Source organism: Vanessa tameamea, chromosome 16 (genome assembly GCF_037043105.1).
Source record: "Vanessa tameamea isolate UH-Manoa-2023 chromosome 16, ilVanTame1 primary haplotype, whole genome shotgun sequence".
Lineage (NCBI taxonomy): Eukaryota > Metazoa > Arthropoda > Insecta > Lepidoptera > Nymphalidae > Vanessa > Vanessa tameamea.
In genome coordinates this window covers 3,235,158-3,256,571 of record NC_087324.1, presented here as the reverse complement: position 1 = coordinate 3,256,571, position 21,414 = coordinate 3,235,158, and the positions used below count along the sequence as shown (strand labels likewise).

Below are 21,414 nucleotides of genomic sequence, written 5' to 3'. Positions count from 1 at the left end.
CCAACCACAAGAGGTAGAGAAACAAATATTCAAAGTTAAAGATAGTCTAAGTATACTTTATTTAGACAGACAACATAATTGTAGCTTTCAAATTATAGTAACACTAATGGTTAGCATTTTTTTTAATTTAAAAAAAATGTTTCTTTTATTCATCACATTGTAGTTGTAATGCAAAACCATTTGTTATAAAAACAAAACCAAGGAATTAAAATGTATTGGTACGAGGATTAGTAAAAAAAGACTTATATAACATCTGTGTAAGGGGATGCGTGCTCTTTTACGTAAAGAAAGAGAGAGAGAGAGAGAAAGAAAGAGACAGTGATAAATTTCTAGCTTCCATATCTTTAATTAACAGAAGCATATTGTGTTTTATATAATTAGCAAAACAATAGGTGACATCCATTGAGTTTATGCAAATGTAATGTATGAGAGATAGCGTCAACTGTGACAAACGTGTAATCTCGAATGCATCGTTGAGAATTTTAGTATTATTTGAAATATATGTATGTATATTGTAAGCATAGGTATCATATGATTAATAAAATAATAAACAAAACAGGAACAGTCAACTATTTTAATTATAATTAGATTTAAAACAAGCGTACGTACGTTATAATTTAATAACATAAAACATTAAACAATACTTTCTGATAATCATTTTCAAACAAAGATGATGTTATCAAAAGCGATAACATTATTTATGTACTGGATGACGAAATTATGATGACACAAATTTGACCCTTATTCAATTCGACGTAAAGCTTAGATTGCACCAACAAATTTTCAATTCTTAGATAAGTCCGACTCCAGCTTAACCTACTAAGCTGGTAAAATTCTGTGTGAACTTAAGTGATCTTAAGGTGACATTACGAACAAATTTGAAATGCGTCAACCCAATTTCTTTTAATAATTACGTTACACTCTACTTGTTGAAAAGATAAGACGCGAAGACGCCAAGATAGATAATTTGATTCACATAAAAATAGGTGACTGTGACAATGCTACTTATATACTTTAAAATATAGTACAATTGCATTGGTTTTGCTTAAAGTACAGTATCAATCAATACAGTTTCAGAAATATAATAAAAACTACGTCTTAATTTACATACATATCATGAAAAAAACTATCATTATGTTATTTAGAAAACAAGTTAACTTAGTACTACGATGATATAATGTTTGCAGACATCTAATCTCTCTTCGAGAAAGAGAGAGAGGGTTAATTCATTATATTAATTAATATACCTAATCAACTGAATACAAAAGTTGTTCATTGATAATAGAATAATAATGTTATTATTTCTGAAACTTTTCTTAGTTTAGTATGTATTTTCAATTACGAATGTTAGTTAGTAGAAAATGTTATTCAAGAAATTTTAATGGTTACTAATTTAACTAAAATCTAATTTATTATTACTTGCACGTCTGTAAATATTTATACATTTAACTAAGAATTATTCTCGCTCTAATAACGTTCACCGCCATGGTGTAGACATTGCAAAAGTAGAATCCTCAACAAAGTTTTGTCTCGGAAAATGTCTAGAAGAACATTAACTCGAATCGAGTTTGAGCGGGGATCGTTTTCCACTGGCTGCACTTCTTATTGTCTCTTGACTTCCATATTTTATTTCACATTTTGGATTCGTAGTGAGAGGAAGGCATTGTTTACGAATAGCGTCAAATTTTGACAGCTTTTCTTGCACTAGAAACGGTTGTCTCAAACATTGAATTCTTTAGTGAATTACATGTTTATTCGTCGTGGTGAAAATGGTGAAATTTTGGTGGATGTTCATATTGTTCGCGAAAACGGCTTCGGCTAGTGAGAATGAGTTGCCGGGATCGGATTCTGAGATAAGTAAGTACCCTACTAACGAAGTTGTTTTAACAAACCAAACAGAATTAACAAACTCAAAATAAAGTTTGATTTCAGATTAAGTCTAATTGTTGTCTCAAACAGACATTTGTCATTCATTATTTTTATTAGGTATCTTAATACTTGGACGAAACAATCGGACGGGTAAAAATTTGAATTATAAATAAATATTATCTAGAGGTAACTTGCTTATACCTAACTGGGTATTCAGCTTAAAATTATTATTATATTTCGCTATAATCCTGAAAAGAAATATGTAGATGCAGTAAATTTGACCTAAGCTACCTCCACTGCTACCATTAATACTTATTACGTAACTGTTCAAACCAGAGATTTAAAAAATACCCACATTATTTAAAGACAATTTAAATTCCTTCTCACGCTTTCCATTTCCAAATTAGTTTCTTGATTCACATGATTTGAAAAAATTGAACAATATTTAAGTATTTTATAATATTTCTTAGGCGCATAAAAATGTTGTCATTGAAAAATAGTCTTGCTTTATCGATAGGAATTAGATTCCTACTTAATTAATATATTACGATTATTTTAGAATATTTTAGTTCAAATTAACTATGTCATGCTCTTGAACACGAGACAATGGAAGTGAAATGGTCTATAGCTATGGAAAATAATTGCGACTAAACTTTCCTTTTTAGTTCTCTTATCATTACTTGTAATTTGTAGATACTTGATGTTGTTTTTTTTTATGGCATTCTTCGTGGGGATACGACAAAATTTTTTTTATAAATATAAAGTATTTATTGAATATTTTTAGCTGTCTCGTTGATGAAGCGGCTAGTTTATTAGACCAAATGGGCATTTTTCTGAAATAGATTATAGAAGAGTTAAGCATTTGGCAGTGTTACACTTTCAAACGTCCGAAAGCAAGTCAAATCGTTGGTGGTATTTCTCTTAACAGATTATGAAAGAAAAAAAAGCAACCATTTGCACTGATATCTCCTCCACTCATCGTCACCATGGCTGAAATTGGGTTTGAAGGAGATTAATCAGGGCCGGATCTACCTTATGGCTTCAGTTCAGGGCCCCGTGGATTCAAGGGGGCCCCAGCTAAGTCTAGTCAGATAACGCGAAAGAATCCATAACTTTATTAAATTAAAAAGATCGTATGGTTTGCAGCCCTACGAGTCCTGCAGTTAATCAAACCCATTCAATTAATTTAATTCAAGTCTAAGTTCAGATATGTCTTAGGTGGGACCCTAAGTAGTGTTAGCCCAGGGCCCCCTAAAGTTACGTTCAGGACCTGAGATTAATATTTTTAAAGATTACTGTTAAATTACTGTTGTATCAAAGATTTTCAAAATAATTCGAAAATCAAATTTTGATTAATGATCTGTGACATATTTACGGCTGTTATTCAAAGATATATGAATGAATCTTCTACGTAACTATTATGGCTTTATCCATACATGACTGATGGTATATAAAATATCGTTGGGTACTTATTATATTTACAGACTAAAGTATATATTTATTTTGTTACTTCGTTAATTTACTCGTTTATTTTTTTTAACTTGTAAGAATTAATATAGATAAATGTAAAATATAATAGAAACTATAACTTTTTTTTTATACTATAACTTATAGTACAAATATTTTAGGAATACTTAAGCTTAGCTAGTTAACAAGAATAATAATTATCTATTAAATCATTTTAATATAGATCTTGGAGTAGATCTAAATAATATAAACGTATTTAGGAAAATTCAAATAAATTTATATATTAATGATATAGCAATCTGTTTTTGTCCAAGAATACACACAGAATAAAAAAACGGAAATGAAAACGAACTACTAACTATAATTTTATAAGACTGCTATGGATTCGCTTTTGTTAGCACAATACCTGCCATCTGATAAATTTCATAAAATTTGTTCTTTTTAAGATTCGAGATTTCTGCCTTTATTCGAAATGAAGCGCTACGATAGACCGATCGGTCCAAGTCTTCCACCCTTAACCTCTGTACCTGTAAGTGGAGATAGATGCTCAGCACGTCTGGAAACGGCGTTAGACCAGTTGAAGCGAAGAAAAAGAAACCAACCAAAGAACTTGGATACCCCACATGTAATATTATTTATTTAAATAGCTACCAGTGTTATTTTAAAAACATCTGAAATATGTATAAGTCTAAAATAAAATATCTAAAACTAATAACTTTTGTTCTGACAAAATTAAAAAAATATATTTTTTATTAATACACAATAAACACATAATGACAATTTAGATTTCTCGTCAAATTCATATTTATTTTTCAATTATTAATATTATAATAAAAGGAGCGTGGACTTAGGCACTAAATGTTTAAATTTCTACTCGAAAATTTAAGAATTCAAATTTTTATATAAAATATAAGGCGTGTATTTCGAGTTGACTTGAATTAATTAAATATAATTGGCAGTTTAGCGAGCAACTTCATCATGTAGTTTAACGTCATTCTGTGCGCGAATATTATAAAAATTCTTATAATGCACCTTAGGAAGTATAGCTTCACATAAAATATCATACATCTAGAAATTCATTACTCTGGACAGTATGTTTGAAGCGTAAATTTTTTTGTTCACTTGAATATGCTGTTTTAAGTAGTAACATACAAAACATTATAGATAATGGTAAAATGTATAAAGTTTGATTCCGCCATTCCTTCATACTTTTCCAGGCTTAGGACTGGCTACATTGAAAAAAAAATCATTTTACTATTTCAATGTAGGCGTATTTAAAAAGGGAATCAGGTGATCTATTATGATTAGATGAATGAATTCTTATGATTGTATATATTTATTAAAATAATTTAAGAAGAATGCCAATGTTTAGAAATTCAGTCGCCTTCGGCTAATATTACCCAACAAAAACAAAACAATTTAAAAAATGATTCGTGAAAGCATCTGAGCCGATTTTTATAAATTGATCGAATGGTCTAGTAACCTTATTTACAAGTTCAACGTTTTTTCTGAGTAACGTGGTTCTATATTATAATAAGTATTTTTTTTTATCACGGAAGTAATAATGGCATATTGCCAGATTTACATACATTTTTATCCACAATATTTTTCTGAGATTTTGCCAAATTATTTTCTGCAATTCCTTGAAAATCGCACAGCTTTGACAAGTACGATTTTGTAAAGTCAAAGAACGAAAGATGGTAGTTTTAACATTTCAAGAATATTAATAATCTAAGAATAATAAATATTTTTGCGTTAGATTTCTAGCTTTTATTCATAATTGATATTTATTATTATTCAATAGTAATAGATACTATTATTGTTACAGAGTCAGAGCATAGATCTGAATGGATACAGTTTATATCAAACGATGAGGAGTGCGCCAATTGATATGTACGTTACGAGGATGCGCGTGCGACTACCGCAAAATAGTAATTGGGTTCGTGTGGAAAAATGTTATTTTGACCCAAGGAATATTTCCTTAGATACGATGCTATTGTTTCACGATATAACAATAAGCGGTAACGTCGACTTATACGAAGCAAGTGATCTTGATCGAACACTACCACCGAGTAGGCGATTGAGAAGGAATTATGCCGATTCTCAATATGACCAATATTCAGCATATTCTAAAATAAGAGACGAACGAGGTTGTAATATGATATTGAGACTGAGAAAAGCTGGAATCGGATTCCATACGAGACCATTAAATCAGCAACCTGGCAAATTTAATGTTAAAACTGATTCAGAGTTCGTTGAACCTGGATTTATAAGCGTATACGCATACGGCTGCGAGAAGTACATAAATAGAAACTCTATTAAGAACAAGGATAGTCTCCCTTTAAAACGCAAAAGAAGATCAGACGAGTTTAATTTCGATCCACTTTTAGAGGAGTCTGTACCCGAACAGAAAAATTTAGACGGCAGATCGAATAATTGGGATATAGTATATGAGCCCAGTAACACGAGACTTAGTTATGAAAGGAGTAAGCTTTTCAGACCTCAGGATGATTTAGATGAAGTGGAAGATATATCACGTGAAATGGAGGATATATTCACTAAGGGCATAAGAACTCTCTTAACAACATATATGAAAAAGGAATTACAGCCAGCTATAAAAGATACATTGATGAGAAATATGGGATACGTAATATCTTATGGTTAACCACTGAAATAAAACGTAGAAACTTATATACGTAATGATATAATAGGATATAAGTCTTTATTGTTCTTAATAAAATATATTGTAAATATAATGTTATTTACTTGTTTTTTTATTATTAATAACACCTTTCAAGTAATGGAAGCCAAAAATATTGGTTTTTGATGTCGAAAGCAAAATAGAAAGAAAATATGAGCAAATGGCTATAAAAAAAGCTTAAAATATTATAATATGTATTATTAATGATATACATTTAGTATATTAAGGCCCCACAATCTTCATTTAACAAATATATATATATATATATTGTCCATCCATGTCTATGATATATATGATTTAATATAATATTATATATATTAACATTAATTTAATTAATAAAAATAAGTATCTGTGTAAAATATATATAATTTATTTGTATAATAAATATATATGTTAACTGGCAAAGCTATGTTATTCACTAGATAACATTGTAACAAAAAGTCTGTAATCAATATGAGTTAAATGTGTACTTACTACATTTACACATTTAGAACATCAAAAGTGATCATGAGTTTTACAGATCACTTTTAATAAATATAATGTAATATCAATTGTAAAAGAAAACAGATAACTGGTTTTATATGTAGGTAAGCAATTAAATTTTCAAGTCAAGTCAAATGTTTTTATTTAATTTTTAAATTTATTTGACCTCAAAATCTTAACTATGAAGTCTAAATATATTTGATGTATATGAATACATCAAATATATTTAGAGACAGCCACTCGTTTTTTGAAAATGTAATATATAAAACTCAAAAAAGTAATGTCAAATTCAAAAAATATCATTCAAATAGCAACAGACTGTTTTTCTTTTGGGCACAAAATGTGGTTTAATAGACAGACCTTTTTGGCCTTGATTTATAAAAACACTTTGGTACATCTTATATTTATTTTATTAAACAGCTAAACTAATAATAAATAACATTTCTACATACCTATTTATTCAGGTTTGTATTCTTTAAGATGAAATGTTTTATTTCATCATATACAGCAAAGTGTAAAGCAGAAACTATTACAGCCTTCAACAAGCTAGGTCCGTATCCTTTATACAGAGCTAAGAAACCCTCATCGGAAATAGTCAATTTTATACAATGTATAGTTCCATTACAGTACATTTGCTTACCGAAAAACTTTCTATGCTGTTGAAAACCTTGTATTTGAAGTCTTTTCTTAATAACATCAAAGGGATATATTGCTGTTTTGGACACAACACCAGCAATTCCTCCTGCTAATAAATTCCCAATGATAGATGATTCAATGACTGAAGTGATGTGTGATCTTCTTTGAAAGTAATCTATTTTATTTAATATATTCTCAGTAAATAGTTTGTATACAAAAAATTGAATGCCCGCATGTGGAGCAATTTGAGCTAGAGTTGGAACTATACCCTTGTATAATGCACTAGAACCCTCTTTGCTAATAATATTAATAAAGGCATTTACAAATCCTCGATATGCTTTATTAGTCTTCTCTTCTGCTATTAACCGCGTTCTTACAGTGTCAAATGGATATGATAGAACTGTAGCCACAGATGCAGCAATTGCTCCATTAGAAAAATTCACCCAATGTTTGTGTGTATTGAAGAACTGCGGGTTGGTTTGTTTACATATTTGAGTAAGTTTTTCATATGACGAAAATTGAATAGTACCATACGACACTGATAGAAGTTGTGCTGCAATATGACCGCTCCATAATGTTGTTAGACCTTCTTCTTTAATAATGGAACATACGGCCTGAAATATTGAACTATATTTTGATCCTTTTTTAATTGGTTCTAGTTGCAATTGAAACCTGATCTTAAGGACATCGAGTGGCTGAGCGATTGCTCTTGTCACCGCACCGGCAATACCTCCAGCTATTGCACTTTGAGTTAAGGTCACATTAGATTCAATGTTTTTACTTAAATTAACCATTTTATTTGATTTAATTTATAATATCATTGTTGAAATACAGTCCTACGACCTATAAAGTACATACAAAGTTACAAACAGCTGTAGTGTTGGCTGTCACCACGCTGTCACTGTCATCGACAACATATAAGGTGTTGATGACAGTACGTTGCGAAATTTCATACATTGTATTATTGGAAATTTTGGGCAAATATTGCTCAGTAAAACGTAAGGATCAATCTAGAGTAATTGATGGAGCAATCTACAGTAATTTCTGTAAAATATAGCAATTGTTTTGACTATATTGCTTGCAATTGGTTCCATATATTCCATATTGCTCAATATCGCCTAGCTAAATTTCCCAATTGAAAATTTGCCAGTGTAAATACACCCAAAGGCCTATAAGTAATTCGTTTTTCATCGGTACCTTGCTTAACGTGATAATAATCAAATATACGAAAAAAATCGTTTATATAAACGATTTTTACATTCTTGTTTTTTATTTATAACCCAACCTCGATTGGGCATTCGACGTCTATATTCTAATATCTATCTCGATGCACTTCGAGATTTCTTGATATTTTATATCGCTAACTAATAAAATAAAATAGGTTACAGTCCGTTAATGCTCTTCGCTAGATATGGATTGGTATTTGGTAAGCTTATTCGATCACGCTTTTATAGTACGGATTTTTTTAAATTTATTTTAAGTGAATATACATTTTATTTATATTGTACTGTATTAAAAACAATGTAACAAAAACCCTATTGGATTTATCCGTACATCGGTATTCGTTGTCAACACTTATAGACTTAAAACTATACAATAATAACAAAGTAAAATATAAAATGGGTGGGTAGTGGGTACTGTTAACCACGAGGTGCTTGCTAGGAGGAAAGAGCGAATTTATATATATGCACCATAGATACCGAGTATTAGAAAAGAACAATTTGGAGATTGAATTAATATTTTGAATAAATTAATTATAATCAAAGGTCAACCACTTCTATATCACGTACAAATTAGTGAAAGGTAACATATGTTGAGATATATTATCTGCTGTCCAATCCGATACTATATAACTAACGTATTGTTTGATATTTTAGTTACTCCATCATGAATTTAAGCTTTGTTCTAAACTTTCCACACAACTTTAGTGCAGTTGCAACCTTTGTCCAAATTTTGATTTTCAATAATACAGAGTTTCATGTTTAAATGAATGACAATAATCCCATAAATATAAGGTAAATAAATAAAAAAAAAAAGCTACTAAGTCGGCAAAATTAATAACATATTTCAAGATTCAATGAAAAAATAATATTCTTTTAGAAAATATAGTTTATATTCATTAAAATTATATTATTAATGCATTTATTTTAATTACATTTTGAACTTTTAAATATCTGTTGATATTATAAATAATTTTATAATCTGTAGTTGTTGCTTAACAAATTAACATTTTCTTTTCAGAGTTCAGTCAACAATTCAACAGTGTCGATTCAATATAGCTAAATTAGTTTAGCATTATTATTTTTGATAGGATGTGATTTGTTTTATACAAACAAAAGTGTAAATTTTATAGCACATTTCTTAATAACAATATAAACAATGTCTACTTCACTGGAAAACCTTGAAACTCAACTCGAGATGTTCATCGAAAATGTTCGACAGATTCGTATCATCGTAAGCGATTTTCAACCTCAGGGCCAGAGTGTATTAAATCAGAAAATGTAAGTACAGCTCTCTAATACCACCGGTAACCATAAAGTCACTACGACAAACGTATAAAAATTTGGAATATGAATATTTTTCTTAGCTTCTCTCAGAAATATTAATTTTAAAAGCAGGATTAGTTAGGATATTTTTAATTTCTGTAAATTAAATGTTTTTATCGTTAAACGTATCTTATTATTCTTTGATATCTAAATCTAATTAGTACAAAAGTTGCAACTTACATCTTCACATTGTAATTCAATAATTGAAATCATTATTTCGTAAAGCAATGTTAACATGTGCAAGATTCAGGAACAAAATCATCAAAATGTTTTTATTTTGTTTCCAAATGTTTTACAGTCAATCATTGGTAACGGGTCTTCAAGAAGTTGATAAATTGAAGGCACAAGTACATGATATTCTTGTTCCTACAGAAGTATTTGAGTAAGTATCTATTAAATTTTAAATAACATTTTTTTTTTAAATATTAGTGGTGTGGTTAGTTTACTTAAGGTATACACGGTACAGACTCATACATTTATAATATAAATGGATCAATGCTAAATAACATTTATTAAAAACACATGATATGTATCATGGATTTATCTGTATCAACTTTGGATTACACATTCTTGTTTCATCCAGTGTATGAAGTAGTATGTCTATCAAATGCATAAATAAAACCTACAACTGTTCTTACATTAAGCATAACACATCTAAATTTAATATATATTATGTGATTACTTAATTATTTTATTTCATTTGTTTAATTGTGATGTTCTTTTCAGCTACATTGATCAAGGCCGTAATCCTCAATTATACACAAAAGATTGCATAGATAAAGCCCTTGCGAAAAATGAGGAAGTAAGAGGAAAAATTGATTCATACAAGAGATTTAAAAGTCACTTACTCTCTGAACTTTCTAAAACATTTCCTAATGAAATTGCTAAATATAAAGCCATAAGAGGTGGCGAATAGTATAAGACATTTATGTTTAGAATTAGGGATAATATTGTAATTGTTATGACTTAAAACTTAATCCCCGAATTTTCTAAAATCTTTCTTTATGAAATTGCTAAATATAAATCTTTGGTGAATAATATAATACTAATATCATCTTTAGAATTAGAAGTAATTCTGTAATTATTACTACTTTTTGAACATTGGGCTTTTGTAACATATATTCAATCTATTTAAATCATATCAATATAGGTACTTTATAAAAAAAATATGTCAAAACAAATTAAATGCAGTACATTTTGTTAAATAATTTATATGATAATCAAATAAAGCACCCTCATTGTTATGAAAATTTAGGCTAATTGATGTAACAAAAAATTCGAACTTTAGATAAATAAATAGTCTCCATTGAAAGCATTTGTTTTATTGAAAAAAAAAAGAAATTATAAAAATTCAAACAAAGAATAGAAAAAACAACTGGGCACATACAAGATAGTATTCAGATAATAATTATATTACTGATTAACGAGAATAGTATAAAAAAAAAACACTTTTAAAAGAAAAAGTGTTTGCAGTTTTATTGAAATTAAAAATAATTGGAAAAATAAGATTAGAAATAAATGGTAGTAAATAATTTAGTGTGTATAAAATATGAATTGAAAATGTGACTGACATTTTATTAATTTACATATAACAATAAAATACATTAGAGAGTCTTAGCAATAAAATATTTAAAATTTTCAAAATAACAATAATATATTGTAAAATTATATTAAGTATTTTGTTGATTTACTTAGTTTCTAAGTGCGTAATAAATTTAAGATGAGCTTGGTAATTATTTTAATTATGAATTATTTATCTATTAATTTTAACGATTCTCTTAACATTTACACTTCTAAGCAATGATCATTAATTGGAAAAGAATTCAATTTTTCGGTTGTAAGTTGATTGACTCTGGGGGTATCCTCATGACTGATTTCATGATCATGGTCACCCTTACCACTGTCATCTGACATAGACGTTTCATCAGGGTTACGAATTTCGATTGTTTCCGCGTCACTGTCACAGTAAATATCAAATACTGTTTGCACATCACTCGAGATGTTCCACATATGATAAAATTCTTTCTTAACAGGTTCAACTAATTGTTGTTTGCTTGTGATGTATACATAATTCCAATGATCGAAAGACCGGTCGTTTCCCCAATTCAACGTTCCCGTCATCAGAATGTTGTCATCTACTAGGCAGAATTTGTGTTGCATCCTAAATATAGACTGCGTTACTTTACATTTGATTTCTGCCCCTTAAAACATTATAAACTTCTTATTAATTGAATTATTGTGTAAAACCAAATCTAAGCTATAATACAATCAAGGTGATAACTACAACAAATATTGAAATAAGTAAAACAAAAATTCTACTGAATAAAAAAAAAATTTAAACATACCAGCTTCTATAAGTTCTTTGATGAAAAATTCAGTCGATTCATTGTACCCTGATCGATCTATAACAATTCGAACCTTGACATGTTTCGATTTGATTAGAGTTACCAAACGCGCTTGTATTGCAGGATTGTGTATGCCCGGCATGCAAACATTTACGCTGTGTTTCGCACTTTCTATAAAACTGACTAACTTGTCGAAGTAATTGTAAGCATTGAATTGTAATTTACAGAACACCATCACTTCATTTATTTCAATGGTTCTACTTTTATAATATAATGCAGCTGCAGATACAGCACATGTTAAGAATACTGCAGCAGCTGAAGACACCAGACGCGGAGTTAATCTCATTTTAAGTTATTTGAAACATTAAAAACAGATTTTTTGGCTTACACTACAATGGATTATTTTTTAGTTAGAAATAAAATGAAGAAATGAAAATATAGCGCTGGTTTAATCACATTATTAGGTACAGATTTGAAGTAGATCTACCCACATTATAGTTTTATTTATTACTTAATAAAAAATATTTCAAATCACACATCAAATATTATTGGCAAAAATATAGTAGTAATGTAAACGCAGACATGCTGTTTAAAGTTGAAGTGATATTGTATTAAAAATGATTATTTAGCAATACATACCGTCTACAGTAAAGGTGTAGTGCTTTTAGTATTTATTAAATATAATGTATTTCTGAACGTACAAAAAAATTGTTTCAAAATCAACATGGCCGCATGGCGGGAATATTGACAATATGAGATATGACATTTAAAAGTTAAAACTCGTTTGTTTTTGTGATGAACCATCTTAAATTGAATACAAGTATATTAGTAATTAGTATAGTTAGATTAATATATGTGTAATTAATCATAGAAACAAATTTAAAATAAATAATTAAAACTTTAATGTCTGTTATATTAAGAATTATGAGGTAATATAAAATTTTACGAAACACGAGATGGGTATTACAGGTTTAATACCTTTTCTTGAAAAGGCTTCAAGGAAAACCAATGTTAGTGAATTTAGTGGCTCCTCGGTTGCTATAGACACCTACTGTTGGCTTCATAAAGGTGCTTTCGCATGTGCTGAGAAGCTAGTTCGTGGAGAAGAAACTGATGTGTGAGTACATTAAGAATGGTAACAAAACGAATTAATTTGTTATATATTTCTTTTCATCAATGAACTATTACAAAATACTCTTTCAGATATGTAAAATATTGTTTAAAATATGTGGCAATGCTGCTCTCAAGGAATATCAAACCAATTTTGGTATTTGACGGACGACATCTGCCTGCTAAAGCTATGACCGAATCGAAAAGAAGAGAGTAAGTATTTGTACTTACATAGATAAAAAAACATGGGATCCTAGTTTATTAAGTTATCAACTAGACTTTATCATATAAAATATGTATTACTTTGTTAACTGCCTGGCTAGTTTAGTAACTAGCATATCAATATAACTTATATCAATGCTTGAGCTCCTGGTCTTAATCTTAAAAAAACTTAAAAGTTTTTCTCTCAAAAGCTTCTTAGAAGCAACAAATACAGTACATAAAGCTGTTGCTTATGTCAGGCAATGAAAGTAATGGAAAAAGAAAAAGCTATAAATATTATAAATAATCTAAGGCAGAAACTAAATTTTTAATAAATTTTCTTAAATAAAATAAATCTAAATGCACATTGTTAAACATTCTGTTTTTTTTTTAAGATTTTTTAAAAATATTTTTAGGTCTCGACATACATCTAAGAAAAGAGCAGCGGAGTTGTTGAGCTTAGGAAAGGTAAAATATAATTAATTCAATTTAGTTATGTTTCTTAATATGTGTATTCATTTTTATTTAATTTTATATGTTCATTGTTAACAACAATTTAATATTAATTAATTTATTACTTCCTCTTAGAATTATTTAACATAAAGTATAATGGAATAAATAAATAATTGTCTATTTGTGTAAAGTTTAGTGATCAGTCTTAATCATGTAATATTTTATGGTAAATGTTGCATTGTTAGCTGAAATATTTTTTGATGGATTATTTAGTAATATCCTTTTAAAAATTCTCACATGGCTTCCTAAAACTTTCTTCGTGTAACAGAAATAAAAAAGAGTTTATTTTATAGAATATATAAATTTAATATAATAAAATTTAATTTAAAGTAACTTAAATGTTACTTAAATTTAGAGTAATATACAATTATAACATCATATTTAAGATGTACGAAAGACTTACATAGATAAAAACCTTATATAGATGAAAAAAAAACTAACAGACATAATATTAAAAATTATAATTCCAGATTGAAGAAGCAAGGTCCTTCATTAGACGAAGTGTAGACATCACTCATTCAATGGCATTAGCTTTAATAAAGGAGTGCAGAAAACGAAATGTGGACTGCATAGTTGCACCTTATGAAGCAGACGCACAGCTAGCCTACCTCAATGTTAATAATTTTGCACAGTTGGTTATTACTGAAGACTCAGACTTGATATTGTTTGGATGCACAAAGGTTGGTTAAAATTTCTTTCTAATTATTACTAATATTTAAAAAAAAGAAAGTGTATTGCTTATTATCTGTAGCCTTTTCAGTTAGCCACATAAAAACTATTCTTTTATTAGATCTGATCCGAGCCCAGGTCAGAACATATGTACTCATTGGGTTTTTCAGTCAGGATTAAGACCACCAGAAATATTAACCATTCCTTATAACACTAATGTGCCACTAAACTTGGGACGTAAGATATGTCCCAAGTGGCTCCTGTAGTTATACTGGCCCACTTTTCATTTGTTTAAACAACATATTCTCTGATCAAATTGTGCTGATTGCATCAGCTGTGGTGGGGTGTGAGAGGAGGTAGCCGGAGGATAGGGTCGCTTTTATATACCATCACCGATTGTTGATTCTAGCAAAAGTTTTTTTTTCAATATGCTTGTCCACTTTTATTTATGCTCCATAGCGCTTTAACACCCTTCAAACCAGAACAAAATACTATTAATTATAGTTGCTTGGCAATAGAATTTGTAATTTGTAATGAATGGGTGGAACCAACCCAGACAGCCTTGGGCAAGACCTTACCATGAAGTCATTAACAGTAGCAACCTGAAATTTTGCAGTATTTACTCTCCCTTGCCACAGAAAAAATATAACAAATAATTAAACCATTGTTAATGCCAAAAGCTCACTCCAGGAGCATCAGATTTTGTTTACTTTGGATTAATAGAGTGCATCTCTTGTGTAGTTAAACTCTTGGCTCAAATTGCTTATACATAACATAACCATCATTGGTTTTTGTTTGAGTTCCTAAACTTAATTTATATTACAGGTATTATTTAAAATGGATCTCGATGGAATGGGTACACTTGTAGAAACAGCTAAACTACCTCTCATTATGAAATGTCCCATTGAACATTACACTTTTGATAAATTCAGACAGATGTGCATAATGTCGGGTTGTGATTACCTTGCTTCATTGCCAGGTATTGGGTTAGCGAAAGCGAGGCAGTTTGTGACGACCACTCAAGATTCGAACTTTGCTAATGTAAGTATCACATATATATTTAGATTAACCTAAACTGCTAGGAAGAAGATCCTTTGCTCTCTCCACATTTTAAAGTTAAAATCTTTATAAAATATATGTATGCATTATTCTTACCTATTAATTTTTAAAAATTAATCACTATATAGTTCATTATTTGGTTGACAGAAGGATAAAATACTTTAGTTATTATATACAAACAATTGTTATACTTTTAATGTTTTTTTGTTTCAGGCTCTGAGAAAGTTACCGAGTTTCTTTAACAGGTCTAACTTAACAGTATCAGATGAGTATAGAGAGAATTTTTTAAAAGCAGAAGCCACTTTTAAGCATCAGTATGTTTACGATCCAATTGAAAGAAAAATGGTGAGACTCACAGAAACTGATGATGAAGGTAGGGTAGGGTAATTACTAATATTTACTACCTATATATAACAAAGATAGTTTGTGTCAAGTAACTCTGCCAGTCTTCAACCAGGCGACTAGAACGCGCATTTTCGCCATACACCATTCATTGATCAGTCATGTAAAAAGTGTTAACAATATTAGAGTTACTAATAATATAGATAAAAAAAAAAATGTTTCATGTTTGTTAAGGGATGTTTGTGCATAAGTTGTGATTAAGTATGAGTTAGAAATTATCTTACATTATATCCTTAAACATTACAAGTACGTATTTGTAAATTGCAGATGTAGAGACAGCTTTATGTGGAAACGCGGGTGAACTTTTGGAGCCTGAAATTGCCTTTCAATTAGCTCTAGGAAATCTAGAACCATTTACTTTAAAGAAATTAGATGACTGGCATCCTGATCATTGCAATATTAATGTGGTGAGTACTACATATTAATTATATTTTAATTGCTGAAGAGCTGTGAAATAAGTTCTAAACCTTGTCCTTAGAGGTATTTAAAAATTGCACATCATCTGTTGTGAGTTGTTGGTCTATGTCAGAAACCTCACCAAATATCATTGTCCAACTCTGTCAATCAATTAAAAAAAAACATACAAAAACAAGTATTCTTTTTTTATATAAGAATAGTTTGTAATAGTTATTTCTGTAGAACATTATTAGAAGCATTCTTAGTTGTGTAGTTGTCTAAATACGAATAATTATCTATTGCACTTTTGCTGACTTTACTTATCAGACTTTAGAACAGCTCAGAGTATCCTCATTTCATTTCTCATCATCAATTTTTTTTTCAAATTACAGAATGAAAATATAAAAACAAATAGCTGGAAAGATAAGGGTGTATCTAATCATCCAAGTATATGGAATAAGATATTTAGAGAGTATTTAAGCAATCCTAGTCCTTGGGCCAAGAAGGTGAAGAAGCAGGAACTCATCACATCCACTCACACCAGGGCTCGGAAGAAGGTTGTCACTTTGGTGAACAAATATGTACCGGAGACGCAGGATCAGAGGTTCTTATTAACTCTATCTTATTAGCGTTGTTTTTATTATATTTAAAACTGATACAATACATGTTTTTTATTTTTTACAGTTTATCAATAGAGACATTAAGCAACATGTACTGTTGTGTGGAACCGGCATCAAAAAAGCAGAAAATTGACTTTGATAATCCAACACAATACTCTGATATTGACAGCCAAAATGAACACAATATAGCCTCTATCGAAGATGACACTGACGAAAATCTGAGTAAAAAATCACCAATATTAGAAAACAAAAGAAGATCTTTCAAAAAATGTCTCAGAAGCAATAGTTATTCTGTTTTAAAAAAATTGAGTCACTTCCCAAGAACAGTTATTGATCAGAATGTTATAGAGAGTAAATTTTTTAATTCAAATGAAGATCAATCTTGTGAACAAAGCAATAAAAGTGATATTTGTGTAATTGAAGAATCTCCAGAGAAATGTGTTAATCCATTAAAAACCACATCAGATGATGAAGAAGTAATAGAATGCTCTGAAAGATCAGACTCTTTACTAGGAATTATTCAAAACTCCCTTAGTCCTGTAAAATTTGAAAAGAGTCCTATTTTGGAACCTAGTCCAAAATCTAGGAATCCCTTTAAGTTAAAAACAGACACACAGATGTCTACAGATACAGGCTTTAGTGAGTCGGTGGTAGAAGATTCACAAGGACTGGATTCAAATGTTATACTTGATTCTCAGGTTTGGAAATTATATATATACCTACTACTACTACAGCTTAGTTGTTCACCATTCGTCATTGGTTGGTCTATATTTTATATAATTTTTATTTTTATGGGTTTTCATTTTTGCTTGCGGCATTTTCTGTTATAGGTGTTATATATACATATATAGTTTAGCTATTTTATAATTCTCATTACAAAAAAAGTCATTTTTTAGTATAGGTGAATATTACAAATAATTATTTTATTATTTTCAGATGTCCCTCGAATGTTCTCCTACTAAAGCCGTATCTCCGCCTTCTCTAGTAAAGTTTAGGAGTAATAGTTTTAAAAGATCGACCTGTCGAGGTCCGGTAATCAAGAAAACACCGCTTCCGAGCAATCAACCTACGTTGTTGAGTATGTTTGGTTTTCAGAAAAAGTAAGCAATAAACTTTATTATTAATTAATTTGTGTTATCGAAAATATTTAACCTCATTTCGCTTTTTTTGAGTGAAAGCTTGGACAATTTTTACCATGTGCAAGTTAATTAAACTCATAGATAAAGAATTCGATAAAAGTTTATGAAAATTTAAATGTATTTGAATAAGTTTTGGTATGTCACATTAGCATTTGAAAAATGGAAAATTGAATCTTATATTGTTCATTTTTAAGAAGCTTTCTAGTAGATAAAGAAAGCTGATCTTCGACAATTATCAAATTGTTTTTGTCTAAACCAGCTTACTTCCATAGTATTTCCTTATGCAATAGCACCATATTCATATTGTATAACTCTTTGTAGTAATTGTTCTTCTGACAGAAATCGGCCTTGTGACAAATTTAATAAACAAGCGAGCCAGTCTATTTTCGAATAAAATCCATGAATAAATATCTATTATATTCTGCTTTGCCATCACTTTCATAATCTTACACAATTGAAAAGAGAACAGATGCAAAAACAATGGTTTTACAAGATATCAGAGACAAAAACAATGGTTTTACAAGCTATCAGAGACAAAAACAATGCTTTTACAAGCTGTCAGAGACAAATCCTGGGCTGCTATTGGACCTCAGGGTCTGTATGCAGCCAGTAGCAGTGCTAACTATTTCAACAAGACAGATATTCAATTAACACTTATCAAATCTAAATAAAAATATATTCATTGTGGTTGACACAACACTTGCTTGCTATGTAACAATATTTCATAGGCATTAGTTCAGCATATCTGTTAAATGTTAGTAGTAAAATCAATTATATTATTTATAACTTTTTTCAGACCTACATTGAAGAGATGAATACTTAAATCAAGATCATGACATTTATTTTATATAGAAAAGTTGTTTGTTTTAAGTTTGACATTTATTATTGCCACTTCTAAAAATACTATGTGTTTATAATATACTCTGTAAGTGTTAATATACCTGTATTAATTTTAAATGAATCTGTCGATATTTTATTTATATAAAATTCATTTTCTAAACATATTTGTAATAACAGTGTTGCCAACTGTGCGATACAAGTAAAAAACATACATAGAATCAGACCATGGAATGGTTGGTAATATTTTGGCAATCTTATGGGTGGTTTTTGTTAAATGCCTATGACATAGCAGCTATGGATAGAGGTAGAAATAAAGACAACTTGCAAATTACCATAAATCATATGCATATATATATATATATATATAAACATTTGGCTTCATAGTTTTATAAATATATAGATAAATACATAAAACCTCATTACTTTAGTCCTTGATTTATTTTTATTAGTGAGGAATATGCTTTAATATGATCTGTTGTTATTTTTTGCCTAGTGGCCAATAAAAAAAATAGCCAAATTGCTTTAATATTTTGAAAATAAAGCATTACCTGATCTTAGAAGAAGGAGCTGTCTTACCTTTGAAATTTTTCATCCTGCCTTTGAAATTACACACGATCTTGAAGTGACCATAGATGTTAAGATTTTCTTTATAAGTTAAACAAATTATCAATTGCATTTAAGATGTGTAGACAAGCTTTTGCATTAAATGTTAATGTGTTTATCATTAATTTGTAATTATGTTGATTTTATTTAATTATTGTTATTTAATAAATGATACTCTGACCTTTGTTTCATTGTGTTATAATTAAATCGAAATTTAAAAAAAATAACATCCTTCGAATTGATAGTCAATAAAAAAAAAAATCATATTATTGTGCGTTAGATGCTCTTGTATTTCCAAGCAGTTGTATGGCGGCTAAAAATGGTTAGTCGCTGGTTTACACACGGAAGTGTTTTTTAATTTTTAATTATAAAATGACTAAGAAAAATGTTCAAGTTATATGAGAATGTTAAGAAACGCATCTTATCAGCTGCTACTTCTAGAAGAAAGAAATCAAAGTGAAATTTAAAGCAACTTAAAATCGATCTATTAATTTTATATTTAATGTATATTTGTCACTGGCATCAAAAGAACTAAAAATTTCACCTTAATCGGTTGAGTGAAACATAAACTGGTTTATGGACAATTCAGTTATTTTTCGATATTAAATGTTCACGTGCTTGAAAGTTGCACTGTCTGGTGACAATGTTGTAAATATGTCCAGGGCAGCCTAGTTATCAAATTGGCCCTGTGCAATGGTCTCCCTAGTTTCCGGGTTAGCCATACCGTATACTACTCTAAGTATGATAAAAATATATAATTTAATTTTTTTTTGCAAATTGCTTAGTCTCTTCTATATTATACTTTCAATTAAAGTAATAGGATGTTATTCGTTCTGCGCCTGAACTCATCCCGTTCGCGTGGTCTACGTGGACTGTCGTTCTATAGAACTGAGTTTAAGGCGATAAGGGGTGGATATGTGTTGCACACACACGTTATCTTGTGCACTGCATTTATCTTGCGCAGATGGCTTTTCTTTTGAAAACGGCTGCCGAGGTTGAGGCATCGATAGGACATCATTATTCAAGGTCTGTTGAGCTTTTGAAGTACTTTTGCTAACTAGTTCTAATATTAAGTTTGTGTGAGTAAACTAAAATAATAATGGTAAATTATTATGCAGATTAAATTTATTTTAAAGTTTTAATGGATTTAATACTAGTAGATTTTTTATAGAAGACGGAATTTACTGTATTCTTATTGTGATTGTGAGTTCTGTAATTTTCTAAATAAAAATATAGAAGGAAGATTTATTTTCGTAATATAACAGCAATTAGCCGATAAAAACAATCGAATTGTACTCGAGGGATCTCGAAACGAGAAGATATGTCAAAATTTGTACTTTAATAAATCGAACCCATATTAAGAATGCTATATGAATTTAGTGCTGTATTTATATAATTTAATTTATTATACATATTGCAATTATATTAAGAAATTGCAATTTTATATATCATGTCGATGTGCCGGGCAAACGACAGTTTTCATGCGGTTGCTGCTCTTATCGTGCTCAGCGCTAAAGATAAACATCAACGATACTCTTTCTTTCTGATACTTTTATCATCACCGACTGCCATGGCTATTTGAGCTCTTATATAACCTTTTGGAATTGGTTTGGTTGATACTAGATTACTGGAAATAGAAACTTTTGAGTAAATAAACGTCATCAAAATCCGTTCACAATCGCGTGCTTTTATTTTAAAAAAGGCGAAACATATCAAGTATTGTTTAAAGAAAATACATTTTAACATTTAGAGTCAATTGATTTAATACAATATTTTAGAGATAGATGGGTCGTGAAAATGCTCTACTAGTTGTGC

At 29.4% G+C, this 21,414-nt stretch overlaps 5 protein-coding genes across 5 annotated transcripts; 3 read left to right on the top strand and 2 right to left on the bottom strand.

Annotated features, from left to right (window-relative positions):
• Positions 1 to 1,446: 1,446 nt before the first annotated feature.
• On the top strand, positions 1,447 to 6,091 carry LOC113393940 (uncharacterized). Its single transcript, XM_026631063.2, has 3 exons — positions 1,447 to 1,857; positions 3,783 to 3,961; positions 5,165 to 6,091. The coding sequence occupies exons 1-3, from the start codon at positions 1,770 to 1,772 to the stop codon at positions 5,999 to 6,001; spliced, it is 1,104 nt and encodes a 367-aa protein (XP_026486848.2). The 5' UTR covers positions 1,447 to 1,769; the 3' UTR covers positions 6,002 to 6,091.
• Positions 6,092 to 6,821: 730 nt separating this feature from the next.
• On the bottom strand, positions 6,822 to 8,052 carry LOC113394000 (mitochondrial thiamine pyrophosphate carrier-like). Its single transcript, XM_026631160.2, has one exon. The coding sequence runs from the start codon at positions 7,948 to 7,950 to the stop codon at positions 6,973 to 6,975; it is 978 nt and encodes a 325-aa protein (XP_026486945.2). The 5' UTR covers positions 7,951 to 8,052; the 3' UTR covers positions 6,822 to 6,972.
• Positions 8,053 to 9,390: 1,338 nt separating this feature from the next.
• On the top strand, positions 9,391 to 10,739 carry LOC113394006 (mediator of RNA polymerase II transcription subunit 10). Its single transcript, XM_026631170.2, has 3 exons — positions 9,391 to 9,657; positions 10,001 to 10,084; positions 10,429 to 10,739. The coding sequence occupies exons 1-3, from the start codon at positions 9,536 to 9,538 to the stop codon at positions 10,616 to 10,618; spliced, it is 396 nt and encodes a 131-aa protein (XP_026486955.1). The 5' UTR covers positions 9,391 to 9,535; the 3' UTR covers positions 10,619 to 10,739.
• Positions 10,740 to 10,994: 255 nt separating this feature from the next.
• Positions 10,995 to 12,534, bottom strand: LOC113394005 (mitochondrial cardiolipin hydrolase-like). Its single transcript, XM_026631168.2, has 2 exons — positions 12,048 to 12,534; positions 10,995 to 11,903 (listed from the first exon to the last, which is right to left on the bottom strand). The coding sequence occupies exons 1-2, from the start codon at positions 12,391 to 12,393 to the stop codon at positions 11,488 to 11,490; spliced, it is 762 nt and encodes a 253-aa protein (XP_026486953.1). The 5' UTR covers positions 12,394 to 12,534; the 3' UTR covers positions 10,995 to 11,487.
• Positions 12,535 to 12,775: 241 nt separating this feature from the next.
• Positions 12,776 to 19,251, top strand: LOC113394004 (exonuclease 1). The gene is made up of 11 exons (XM_026631167.2): positions 12,776 to 13,164; positions 13,251 to 13,370; positions 13,775 to 13,826; positions 14,342 to 14,551; positions 15,366 to 15,581; positions 15,813 to 15,972; positions 16,269 to 16,408; positions 16,790 to 17,001; positions 17,082 to 17,715; positions 17,954 to 18,117; positions 18,953 to 19,251. Exons 1-11 carry the CDS (start codon positions 13,004 to 13,006, stop codon positions 18,969 to 18,971), a joined length of 2,088 nt encoding a protein of 695 aa, XP_026486952.2. The 5' UTR covers positions 12,776 to 13,003; the 3' UTR covers positions 18,972 to 19,251.
• Positions 19,252 to 21,414: the final 2,163 nt, after the last annotated feature.

What these genes read in the sequence shown, in the direction of transcription:
- LOC113394006 (XM_026631170.2), top strand. Translation starts at nt 9,536, where the DNA reads ATGTCTACTTCACTGGAAAACCTTGAAACTCAACTCGAGATGTTCATC. An exon ending in AGTGTATTAAATCAGAAAAT is followed by an intron (nt 9,658 to 10,000) that starts GTAAGTACAGCT and finishes AATGTTTTACAG; the next exon opens with TCAATCATTGGTAACGGGTC. An exon ending in GTTCCTACAGAAGTATTTGA is followed by an intron (nt 10,085 to 10,428) that starts GTAAGTATCTAT and finishes TGTTCTTTTCAG; the next exon opens with CTACATTGATCAAGGCCGTA.
- LOC113394005 (XM_026631168.2), bottom strand. Translation starts at nt 12,393, where the DNA reads ATGAGATTAACTCCGCGTCTGGTGTCTTCAGCTGCTGCAGTATTCTTA. An exon ending in CAAAGAACTTATAGAAGCTG is followed by an intron (nt 11,904 to 12,047) that starts GTATGTTTAAAT and finishes TAATGTTTTAAG; the next exon opens with GGGCAGAAATCAAATGTAAA.
- LOC113393940 (XM_026631063.2), top strand. Translation starts at nt 1,770, where the DNA reads ATGGTGAAATTTTGGTGGATGTTCATATTGTTCGCGAAAACGGCTTCG. An exon ending in GGGATCGGATTCTGAGATAA is followed by an intron (nt 1,858 to 3,782) that starts GTAAGTACCCTA and finishes GTTCTTTTTAAG; the next exon opens with ATTCGAGATTTCTGCCTTTA. An exon ending in AGAACTTGGATACCCCACAT is followed by an intron (nt 3,962 to 5,164) that starts GTAATATTATTT and finishes TTATTGTTACAG; the next exon opens with AGTCAGAGCATAGATCTGAA.
- LOC113394004 (XM_026631167.2), top strand. Translation starts at nt 13,004, where the DNA reads ATGGGTATTACAGGTTTAATACCTTTTCTTGAAAAGGCTTCAAGGAAA. An exon ending in TATTGTTTGGATGCACAAAG is followed by an intron (nt 14,552 to 15,365) that starts GTTGGTTAAAAT and finishes TTTATATTACAG; the next exon opens with GTATTATTTAAAATGGATCT. An exon ending in CCGGAGACGCAGGATCAGAG is followed by an intron (nt 17,002 to 17,081) that starts GTTCTTATTAAC and finishes TATTTTTTACAG; the next exon opens with TTTATCAATAGAGACATTAA.
- LOC113394000 (XM_026631160.2), bottom strand. Translation starts at nt 7,950, where the DNA reads ATGGTTAATTTAAGTAAAAACATTGAATCTAATGTGACCTTAACTCAA.